Source organism: Rhopalosiphum maidis, chromosome 1 (assembly GCF_003676215.2).
Source record: "Rhopalosiphum maidis isolate BTI-1 chromosome 1, ASM367621v3, whole genome shotgun sequence".
Lineage (NCBI taxonomy): Eukaryota > Metazoa > Arthropoda > Insecta > Hemiptera > Aphididae > Rhopalosiphum > Rhopalosiphum maidis.
The window spans coordinates 83,881,264-83,894,722 of NC_040877.1; the positions used below are offsets into that span (position 1 = coordinate 83,881,264).

A 13,459-nucleotide genomic window follows, 5' to 3' on the forward strand; every position below is an offset into this window, starting at 1 on the left:
AATATTAATTGTATTAATATTATAAAAGTAAAAAGTTTTCACTAACATAATATTATGTTTGTTCAATCTTATAAATAATTCTTTTCAATTTTTTCTATTACGTCTTAAAGGTATAATGATCTAACAAGAGTTGATAATTTTTAAGTTTTCTTTATTACACGTATTACACGTAATTGGCTATTTACTATCGATTATTCTAAATAGTATAAGTAATAAATTATGAACCATAATAATTAGTGAATATTAATTTACAAACTAATAAGTTATATACTTTACATATTATATTATGTAATTGAATACTTATTAAAAATAACTATTTAAAAATAAAACAGTCATCGACTGATAAAGTTCGACAATGCGCCTATATGATGAATGGAAAATCACATACTAATATTGGTCTAAACTATACTACGAAAGTACTAAAAAGTGCACAAAATATTATATAAATTCGTATATACGAGTATGTTTTCTACCTATCATTTTAATAATTTAATGTGAATTTAATTGGAGACTTTTAGTTGATAACTATTATAATTTATATTATTTTATGTTTGAGTTTTTATTTTCATTTATTTTTAGTATTTTTGTGTAAAATTTGTGTTGGTTTTATCATTAAATAATAATAGCATCAATGAATTGCAGAATATAAAATTTAATTTTTGTTAAATTTCAAAAAATACTGAAATATTTATCGTTCACAATATTTTAACAAATTTATTGTTAATATTTAATTATATTTGTTTCAATAATTAATCAATGATTAATTTTATTTATATCTAATTAATCAAGAAATTCTTAAATACATAGAAAATTATTTTAATGGTTATTGTTCGTTAAATACTAATACGTATCTGCCACTTAAATATTTTCTATGCCTATAGATATTATGTTTTGTTCAAAAGTAAAAACATCTATTATCTACAACTGTATTGACTACCATACTTGCACTTATGGCTGTTATCATACATGAAGATCAATGATAAATTTATTTACTTACGTAGTTAAATATAATCACACTCGTTGGTATTTAATGTACTAAATAATATGATTTCTTCATATAATTTTTACTTAAAACTAATAAATATTCAAAAATGAAAAAATATTGAAACCAAAAATATTTAGAAATACATTGTTAAACAAGTTAAACAGATAAAGAAAAAGAAAACTACAAATAATTGAAGTTAAAATTTGGAATTGTTATATTATACAATTCTGTTTATTCTTTTTAAAAAAGGTAATAACAAAATATAAAAATATATTTTTATAAATGGCTTATTTATAATACGTATTTATGAAGTGCATTTTTTTTCCGATGCATTTTTCTTTGATAAATTGACAAGATACCGCCAAAATGTCATAAACTCATAACTTATTGATTCACTGAATTGTTGTTTTAAAATATTAACATGGAAAAATATTAATTAATTATTGGATATAAGTAAAATTGAATATTAACAATGAATCCGTCTTTAACAGTGAATAAATTGTTTGTGAGTTTAGTAAACTAACTAGTATGCACATAAGTATTATGTAAGTAAATTTTACCTAGTGCATTGTGTATTTATTCAGATAAATTTAAGTGAAATTATCTTTAGGTACATGTGTTTAGTTAATTTGTGTATTATGGGTAAAATTGAGTAAAATTATTATGGTCACGTTTGCTGCATTAATATATGATAAACCCATATTCGACGAATTTCACCTCTTTGAACATATTACTGTTATTTTATGTATCCATAATAGTTAATACTACGATTTGTATTAAAGGTTTAAGACTAGTAACGACTACGCACGAAGCAGATTTAATTTGTATGTATTTTATATTATCATCCATAATATTATATTCTGTAATAATAATTTTCTAAAATGTCACAAAATTTTTACTAATGTACAGAAGACAGAACTAATGTAAATTGTTTTTTATTAATTACATATTTTGAAATGTATTGCTTATAAGTTATAATGATACCACTGTGATGGTGTACCTTCATAATTTAACGATGTAACGTTTTATAACTTAATTAATGAAAGCAAATTAATCCATAGAAAATGTATATATGTATACAAAAATCAATATAAAAAATACCAGTAAATTTGTTTTAAACCCGTATATCAAAAACAAATTAAATACATAGTGGTTTTTCCTTTACCCCGGAATCCTAGAATGGCGGAAAACGTCACTTATTTACAAAGCTATATTGTTTTTTTATTGTTATTATTATTTTGCTAATTGAATCTGGAGACACCCTACTCATGTCCTCCGCAATCTCAATAGTTTGTTTTTGCACTGGGAAGGTTTCTATGTATATAAAGAATAATATATATATATATATTATATATATATTTAAAAAATAAATATTATTACAGGCTTTCCTGAGAGAGAATTGCAATACTGCTGCTATTCCAGGGGTGGTATATATGCAAAATGCAGCAGGCTACAGGACGACGGTTGAGTGAGAGCGAGAGCTTTTTGGAGTAGAGAGCAACAAAAGAATAACAGCGTATTAAACGTTAAAAAGCCCTTAGCCCCGAAGGAATTAATTTTCGTGTGCCGCTTCCGCCTTTTCAATGTAGACTTGCTAACATTAAATATTAACCCTTCGAAAGCTCTTTCTCTTTCACTCCTACTCAGTCTATCTCTCCCCTATTTATTTTTGTGGCATTTTAACAATCTAAAACAATACGATATGACCATTTCTCTTTTTCTTCACCGTTTCATTTTGCATTGTTATTTTACGTTAATGTATTAATTTCAACTGTTTTCTTCATGATATGCGTTACGAATTGTAAAAAAAAATTATATCTAATTACAATAAATTAAAATTAATTTTTGCCGTTTTTAATAAATTATTAATCAAACCGGATGACCGGTTATGAAATTTAATGAAAAAGCAAAGTGGTTCTATTTTTCTTGTTTCGTTTGACGATTATTATTATTTTTTTTTTTAAATAAATTACGCAATTTTTAAAGCTTTTAATAAATTAAAGACAATTTGACAGTTTTTTTTTCAGATAATGATTCTATCATTTTTAACTTTCATTATAATAATATGAATCGTTAATATGGCTTGTCACCTATGACTATTTTATCTGAATTAAAATTATTTATTCTTTTTAACCTCCGAAACTACGCTTTAATGATCGTATTAAAATAAAATAATACAGCTTTTGTTTTACCGTATAAACACTGTAACACATTTGTTTATACTAAGAAATAAAATCGATGAAATCCTTATATTAAGAATACTCGCTGATTTTATTTTTTAATCTAGCTGTCATTTATTGTATTCTATCCTTTTACATTCTGAGCGTGCGGAGCGATAAATTTTACAATAATGTGTGTGTGTTTTTTCTGTCTGTTATCACCTTTTAGGGTAGTAAAAATACTTTGATTTTAACTTTAGGTGTGGTTTCTGGTAGAAAATTAGACCTAATTGGTACTTTGACGAGTCAAAATTAAAAATTCCTAGAAGTTTTCTTAATGATTGGGAAAAATAAAAAATTGAAACTATTGAAATATTATAAATTACTAGTATTTTGTAGAGAAAAATTAATAACATTAATAAAATAAAAGTAATAACATTTTTGAAAATGTAATATAATATATATAAGGATTTACTGGGATTGAGACCGTTATTTCGCAATTTTTTTTGTTCTTGGGAACTTTTTACTTTTTAACTCCAGCTAGCTAGAACAATTAGTTCTAATTAGTGTAAATTGTACAAGCCGAAATCCTCCTCAAAGTTAAAGGTTGAAGCATTATTACTGCTTCTAAAGGTAATATGAGATACTCATATAAACACATTGTAAAATTAATAAATTCATCGGAGCGAAGTGTTTGAAATTTAAAATAAATAGTACTAACAGAATACAACACATTTAATCATAACATTTATCTAGAAATATAAATAATTAACTTGAAGAATTAATTTTATGTAGATTATAATATAAAATCGATGTAAAAATGATTTTTTTTTTTTTATTATAAATAGCAAATGCAATTTATGCCAGTCAAACTAAAAATAATACATTTTAATCATAAAATGCTTTTAATGTTGGCAAACATATTTTTGTGAAAATCCGGTAAATGTGTAAATGTTAACCAAATGCAACGCTTTCAGCAATAAACTTTTGTATTTATCATAATATGTTATTTTTTAATTTAAAACAAATCCTTTTTTAACATAAAATATAACTTATAGAGACCAAAGCAATTTGTTTTATAATTTTTATAGAATACAAATATTTTTTAATTTGTAAAAACAACATTTTTAAGTTTAAAAATATAATTAAAAATCAATAAGAAAAAAAATTCACTTTGAAAAAATGTTTTAATTCCGTGAATGATATGATATAAATATATAATGGTCCTTAAACATATTATAACCTCAAATTTAGTTATTCAACAATATTAAGTTATATATTTTCATTCGCCTATTTATGTCGACGATGGATATTATTTTTATAATGTATAAATTATAATAGTTATGTGTGAATTATTATTATTATTTTTTTTATTTTGTATTTTATGAATTAAGTAGATAGGTTCTTTTTGAATGTAATGTTTTAAATTTCCATATTATGAATAATCTTAAGTTTTGTTCGCGAGAGTAATGTTGAATGATTATTTTTAATATTTAGTGTGTATGCTGTAAGTACGATTAAAATTTTATAATTTCTAAAATACGAAACTACTTTATGATTAATACAAAATTAATATCATTAATAAATCTGGGTAAGATTAAGTATAGTAGATAAGAAGATAGTAGTATAAGTAGATAAGTAAAATATGTATAAATACATAGGCTAGAGTATGGCCTGTATAGAATAGTTTATGAATATTATATGGTTAAAATTATGATTTAAAATATTATTAGTAAAATATTAGTTGAATATTATATTTTCCCAATGTTTATAGTTTATACTACCCACCGTTAAAATAAAAAAAAAACAGTCGCTCGGGGCGGTCGTGAGTTTTCCAAAAGGTTTGCCGTGTAATTTCCTTCCTCTTCTATAAGCCCTCGACCCAAAGTAAAAAAAAAAAGAAAAAAATGAATTCGCCATGGAAAATATGAACGAAAGAGGAAATTACCAATAAAGTTTAATGTAAGGAAAATACACAGTACATACGTACACTGTACACACAAACATAAATATCTAATACATATATATATTTACATATCAAACCGAGACTGACTTTTGTTTGAAAATAATAAAAAAAATCATTCGTATGTTATTATATATTGTGGAAGTTTCAAGTGACTTCCGTTTGTTGAGTTCTATAAATTTTATATGGATTTTTTACTCGTACAGTTGTGCTTTCCGTACTTTTGTTGGCCATTCGAATTTTTATTCTTCAAAATCAACTAGAATTTAAATCTTAACTTCAATTTGTCGTATTCTAACATAACAAGTTTGCATACTCGATTTAATTTATGATAAAATTTTTACAATTATTGCATTTACGGTATACGTATAATACTATATAATATATTCTTTGTTTATGAATTTGAATTTAAATTCTAATAATAAATCTATTGGGTATCAATTGTTTTTTATAAACTCGATTAAAATCATAATTGGGATCAATTCCTAATTCACAAGCAAACTGTATTGAATTATTTATACAAACTTATTCATCGTCATTATTAATGTAATTTAAAATTTGAAAAATATCAATAGTATTATTTAATAACATTAATGTATCAATTACATTTAGTTCTATTAATCCAAGTTTCCCTGTTAAAATGTTCATTTCATACATAATTTTTTTCGTAAAATACAAAGCAATAACATTATTAAATGATAAAATTTTTTCAAAAAGTTCAATAGCTCATCTTGTATTTTTATCCAGTTTTTGCTCAGAAAACATTACTTGAATTTCTTCTAAAATTATCTCATAAGATATCCATACAGCCTTTATCTACTATGCTTGAGCAATACACCTTGTTTTTGAAGGATTTCGTAAATATAAGGAATTTTTTATCCCGGTTAATTTGTTGTGTGAATAGACGTTGTTTTTTTGTACTTAATGAAAAAAAAAACATACAATTGTTGTTAAAATTAAAAAATAAGTCTCCAACCACAGTATTTGTATCACAACAGTGTTCCTACATTACAGTCTACAGTAATGACTCGAAAAGTCAAAACCATAATAATAACTAAAATTCACAATTTTTTTTTAAACATTTTTTTACGTATCGATAATCAATAAAATTAGTACTTTTTCTGCTTTTTATTATTACTAAATTTACTGACTTCGTATACAATTCATATTTACAAATAAAAACAAGTAGGGGGGTGTCCAACTTCCCTATACCCACCATTCACTCCAGCTATGACGATATAAATTTTTTTATCACATCACATAATAACTAATAAGTTTGAATAATTTATCTTTATCTTATTATGCTGGATAGCATAATTAATTTATTTTATCAATTTTATCAATAGATAATGATATAATAAAATATTTTATGAAGATTGATAAAATTGTACATATTTTTTTGTGGTATTTAATTTTATTACATAACAATAATTATCAATAGTAAAATCCATTAAGATCGAATATTCTTGATGAAAATGTTTAATGCATTATGCAAGTAATAACTGTTTAAGTTAATCTTTTATAGTAATTTTACAATCAGCTGACTAATATAAAATGTTTTATTTGTAAAAAATATTTGTTATAATATAATAATATAAAGCTTTAATTGAAATGTGTAAAATTGAGAACTGCTGGGAAAAAAATAAATAAAATACATCTAAAATACGTATTAATACATTTATGATATAAACATTATTAATAGGCATGCTAAATTTGAAAAAATAAATAGTCATAGTATTTATAAAAAGTATACTATATGCAGATTATAATCTTGACATTTGAACACTATACAAATAATAATTGAAGCTTTATGAAAATTATTACGTTTTGTTACTGATAATATTATTGAAACCTCCCCTTTAGTTTTTTTTATGGCTCAATACAAATTCGTTTCATAATGTTGCTAAGCCATGTATGTATAAGTTATTTTGCATATTTAATGCATTTTGACGCATATTAATGTATGGTGTATTATATTTTTATGGGGTTCAAGCGCGTGTATGAGCATAAAAAAATACCACCCTCGGCTTATGAAATTCTTCTTTGGTTTTTAATATTTTTCTATATATTAATATATAAACAAACGAAAACCAGAGAATATTTTTTTATCTGGTTATAATATGTTTATTCTCTTTTTCACGATAAATTCATTAATTGTTCGGAAAAAATACTAATTTATTGTTGTCTGACCCATATTTAAATCATTTTTTTCGTACTTAAAATCACTTATGAATTTTTAAACTAAAATTCACCTTTTATCTATGCAGTAGTATAAAAATATTTGACAAAAGTGTGTAGTACATTTAATAATATGTTTAAAATCATTATTTATTAAAAATATTTATTATTTTTTTGAAAATAATTGGTAATGTTCTAATCATATAATTAATGCAATGAACAGTTATTTATAGTTTATTGTATAAACATTAAAACTTTTTCTCATCTCCGTGCAGAGATAGACAAAATTAAATTCTATGCTTTTGATCCTACAATTCAATTTTGCTGACGTAAGTCTGAAGCAGCTCTTGTGTGTTTGTGCAGTGTCCAAGGGGCGTATAGGATAAAAGAAACAGCGTGACGTCCTGCAGGACAGTTTTAATGTGCTCTCGATCATCCCTCCTAAGTGAAATATCGTCCTAGCATTGTTGCTGTTGTCACCAGAGGGTGGCAATTTTTTATGATTATCGTTTAACTACTGGTGCTTATGTATAATTTATGTATCGATTCTTACAGTTACCCTCTCAAAACAAAAATAAAAACATGAGTGTTGCTTGCGGTGTTTTTTTTAATGTTATTATTATTTCTTGTTTAAAATGTTGTTATAATACCAAGAGTGCATATAAAATATCAGAAGAGTCATTTTTACATCGTAATTTATCAATACGATGTTAGGAACTCAAGAAATGAAAGTATCTTATTAGAAACGTATTATTTATAATAACCTAATGAGTAATATTCGTTAAATTACTTATGTCGTGTAAAGTATACGCTTTTGTTAAACACACGCATTATTTATTACAGAGTTATAATTAAACCTAATTTAAAAAGTTTAAAAAATTAATAATAACTTAAAACGAAACAAAATAACTCATTTTCTCCGAGTGTAATAAAAATAATTATCATTTAACTATTTAAATAAAATGTACTATAGATAATTTTGATGACCCATACGGTTGCCTAATTTATTAATTATTTTAATTCAAGTATGTATACAAAATGCATTTATCTGTATGTACGATCATTATAGTGTGCCTGTTTTGTTGATCCATTGGCTGAAAATTAAACATGTCAACTATCGCAAAATGTAATTGATTTACAGAATTTATAGACTATGGAGAATATCGAAAACAATAGAAGGATATTAAACGATAATAATTTTTAAAACAAATGACGCGGTTACGGTTACCAATATATTTATATATAGTCGTTTTTTCTCTTTTCCCTTTATGATTGTTATTTCAAATGTGTATTGGCAATATTAAAACCTCGGCGAAATAGTGACGGTAGGGTGTACAATGTGCATAGTGGAACAGCCGGCGGTGCAATTAGAAACAGGGGTTCGCAAAGGGCCATTAAAAGCACAACGGAAACGTCAGTACGAGAAAAAATCGCCCCATCACCACCAACCCAGTCCAACCAGGAAAATATCATTAATTTGGTAAACCACTGTAATTGTAAATTGCCCCTAGGAATATAAATCTCAAAATCACTGAAATACAATGTATGCAGGGGACAGTCTCTTTGTTCAACTTTTTAATTTATTTAAAATTTAAAATTTTAATAACGCCTTTTTTATTGTCGAAAATCCTCAATGTACACAATTCCTTTGCTCCTTATATAATCACTGCTAAAAAATATATATCTTGATTTTTTTCTCCTGAATATTATTACAAAGCGTTTCCTTCACAAACGAGCAGTTTCACTTTTCTACACGTTACCATCATGATGGATTGAGCAATCTCCTATAAACGTCTTAATAATAATAGCCATACTCCCTTAGCTCGTTAATAATGTTTACTCCCCACTTTCAACCCTACCTTTATTTATTTTTTTTACTTCAGACAGAGTTCATTTATAACAATTTACACAGCTATTAACGTTAAAAGTTTCGACAGCTATGTATAATTTCTGTCACATAATTATATTTCTTCCAATTTTTTATTTAAATTTTTGCAATGTCAATTATTAATGTAATATTGAAAGTTACACGCATTGTATGTATATATTTCTTCTGTTTTCTATAGTCATATTTAATTAAAAAAAAATTTCAAATGAAATAAACTACAACTGGACTGACTATGCAGATTTTTTATTAAACAGATTACGTGACAGAGACTAATGACATGCATACGATCGATTTGGCCTTTAGGGGTAAGGGAAATAGCGTACCACCTGAGTTTTATTTCCATTAATTTCAATTAAGTTTGAAAGTAAAGGCTTAATTAAGATAAAATAATGATTGGAAGTACAACTATAATGAATAATGATATATCGTTCTGGCTTATATAAAATCATTTGTAGTAATTTATACATATGTATTTTTTATGATACTCATTATTTTCATGAATTAAATGACCTATTTGAATAATTTAATAAAACTAACAATTTATACGTGAAGGTTGTTTAGTTCACGAAGTAAAAAACAATATTACATTAAGTAATTAATTATATTTATAACTTTAAAATAATTTTATTGATCACATTATAAGATAACCTTCAAATATTGTGTATTTATACCTAAATACTGAACAAAAATAATAATTATTGTAACTTTAAAATCTTTCAACGGATCAATACGCACAATTAGGTATGACAAAAAAAAAAAAAAATTGGAACTAGATATATTATTAAACGATCATAGTAATATGGCAGTACCTATAAAACAACTATTATATCTACTGGTATATTTAATGTGTTTTACACTATTTATCACAACAATGTAAAATACACATAATATTTACTGTTTATAGTTAAAAGAATCATAAATAATATATCAAATTGTTTATACATTTATATAAAAACCATTCAGGTTATGAATTCGAAATTATATTAATTACTGAAAGTGTACTGAATATTTTCTTATCTAATTCGTTTGATTTACCTGTATCGCGTGTTTTTATCACATTTCACAACCGTGGCATCCAGTTCATGAATAAAGAGATCGATTTCACCGAATCGATACGATAATACGATATGTTATAAATTATCTATAAAAATGATACCACTCAATATTCATAAAACATTTTATTAAAATATAGTACATAATTAATGATTATATTTAATATATGAAACATGAGATCAAACAAAGCTAAAATAAAAAGTTTAATATTTTATTTAGAAATAAAATACAACGATTTTTAAACAGAATTTCCAGAGAACTAGCTGTTCTTATTATAACCTTGTTATCAGAATAATTTATATATTTTATTTTATTGTACGAAATAAAAATCATTTGAAGTATATTGATCTATAAATAAATAATGTAACCAATATTTTGCTGCTATTTTATTTATTATTTATATGTGAACTTGAGAATTCGCAATGTTGATCTCTCTGATGTACCATCAGTCTTCAGTTTAAAGGGAGCCATATGAAACTTCTAGAACATTTTTAAACTCTCTCTTTCTTTATTTCTTTCTCAAAAAAGTAACATTTGTTACCTAAAACCAATAGCTGTTCTCGATATATTTAGATCTAAAATTACGATTCCTAATTTAACCTTTGTTATTAAATTGCATTTTTATCATTATTTTTTTTTTGTATTGTACACGCACTGGTTTAGTTATTGGTTATATGTTTTGCGTGTGGAAACTCTGTTAATGTAAAATTGCAGTTGTTACTTGAATTAAAAAAATAATTAAGTACATTAATTTATTAATTATACATTATGATGAGAGAATAACTACATTTATACCTATTTTAATAATTATTTTGTGCAGACCAATTATTTATTTTAGATTGTCACTGTTACAAAACTGACACATATATTGTGTAGCTAATCATATTATACCTGATCAAAGAAAAAAATACATCAACTTTGTTTATTAAAGTAAAATAACAAATATTATCAGGTTGTTTTAAAATGATAATTATTATTATTAACTTTAAAAATGGAATTACCAATTCTTAAATAATTATAATTTTATAACATATTTAATAATGATATAGGCATGATAAATTATAAAGTTATCTATACATAAATAAGTAAATACTTCATCTATTTTGTATATTTAAATTCATGGCTGTTCAATTTATAAATATTTTGTAAAAATGATATAAGTAATAAATTAATTGGTAAATACATATAATTACTATTTTTTACCCAGGTCTATCATCTGAGCTCTACTATGTTCGTGATGGGGTTGTGAATACATACGCGATGAATTTTGAAGTACCAGTTCCTGCGAATATTGGTGAACTTGAGTTTTGCTGGCAATCACTGACTCGACATTCGGTAAGTAAAATTATTTTGCGATCATTTTGAGCACTATCTATTGCACGTGTAAATGTTGAAACTTTTTCGTTCTCGATGAACATTGCAATTGAGCATTTTTATTCTTTAGAGGTGCAAAAAAAAGTTTAACGGACAATAAGTCTCAGATATTATTATGTTACGGACGGTTGACGGTTTAATTAGACGTAACATTAAACCGACTATATGAAGGGTTAGCTTTATTTTGACTTGAAAATCACGTAGTGCGTTCAACAAGCGAAACCCAAAAACTTTTGCCAAAAGGGGAACCGTTACGTGATTCATACACTTAGGCACTCATTGAACGTGAACTGTCAAATTATGGAGAAATTGTCGATTTACATTTTAGATTTTCATATTACATGAATGGAATTTACACAATGATATATTATCTTTAAAAGAAAATATAATATTGTTTTGTGTTGTGTAAAAATATATATTTTAAATTTACTTTTAAAAACTATTTGATCATACACAAATATGATACATAAATTACTATACGAAATAGTTGAGCAACCAACCGACCAAGCACAACTAATTATAAGTGCCGATATAGTAGAGCTTTACTGCTAACATAAGAGAGTAGAAAAGTCAATGTAGTGAAAATAAGTGTTAAATGTACTTGTTTTTTCTACAATGATGGGATATTTTTATTTTGCTATTCATATTCTTTATTATTAAAATGTATACGATATATGTAGGGTAATTTTCCAAGTATGCTCATTTTTATTTAATTCTTTAATAATATATATTATATTTGACTTACGGTTAGATTTTTAGAATGTTTAAGTATTTTTAAAGATAATATTTAATAATACCTTGATTTTTTTATTCCATTTAAGAAAGTCTCCTGTGGTGATATAAACTTTCTTTTTTTCATATGAGAACGGTGCTTTTTCACTGAGAATCGTTAGTCACACGATTTATTTGAAAATGTTGATGTATTTAAATCAAATATAGAACGAGTACAGTTTCTGAATTGTTAAGCTTTATGTACTAAAGAATATATTTCTTATTTATAGCTTTGTATTGATTAAATATTTAATTATTAAAATAGGTCAATTTATAAAAAAAATTATAAAATGTCAATATTCAAATTAATATTAATTAATAATTACTATAATTTCCAAATCATCATATCTATATATTATCAAAGACAATTGACTATTATCCTTGATTTATATAGTAGCTTGGATATAGTTAATACTTTTGGGTAGAATCGTTTTTCATACTTGATTTATCATTGAAATCAAATTTAATACATAAAATAAAGTGACATAAGAATATTCAATTACTCAATATCAATGTACACATGAATACATGACAATCAACATCTACTGTACTTAGAGTAAAGCAATTACTTACTTTTGCTTGTTTAAACATTTGAAATTCAAACTTTTAAAGAAAGGTATTTTTGATTTGTATATATTTTCGTTATCTATTTTTAAATTGCTATTGGAACAATTTTCGATGAAACTCGTAGGATATTCGATATTTTCTAATCATAGAAAAGTTGCATTGATTTCATAATTAAATTTTTATTTTTATTATTATTACTCTATATCTATTTTAAAATTCAGATACATTGTATAAACATGGGTAAAACTAGACATTTGTGTAAGGGTAGGCCATAGTATTTTAAAAATTGCACTCCTCCCTTGTCAAAATTATATTAGCTATACATTTAAATTTATATATTTTTTAATCTAATAGAAGAATCTATTTATATTAATACAACCAATACTCTAAGCTTTTTTTTTTATTAATGTTAGTGATTTAATATGTATTTAGGTACTCAGTACATTTTTTTTGTATTGTTACTATTTTATTAGTTTAACTAACATCAAATTTTCAGAAAATACACAAATAATTATTAAATG

General features: G+C 24.4%; 1 protein-coding gene across 1 annotated transcript in view; it reads left to right on the plus strand.

Annotated features, from left to right (window-relative positions):
* The window catches only part of LOC113556298 (tyrosine-protein kinase Dnt-like), a 64,272-nt gene that overhangs the window by 5,941 nt on the left and 44,872 nt on the right, over nucleotides 1-13,459 (plus strand). Inside the window, exon 3 of the mRNA XM_026961154.1 lies at nucleotides 11,434-11,561. Coding sequence (XP_026816955.1) covers nucleotides 11,434-11,561 — 128 coding nt within the window. The remainder of the gene's footprint in view (nucleotides 1-11,433; nucleotides 11,562-13,459) is intronic.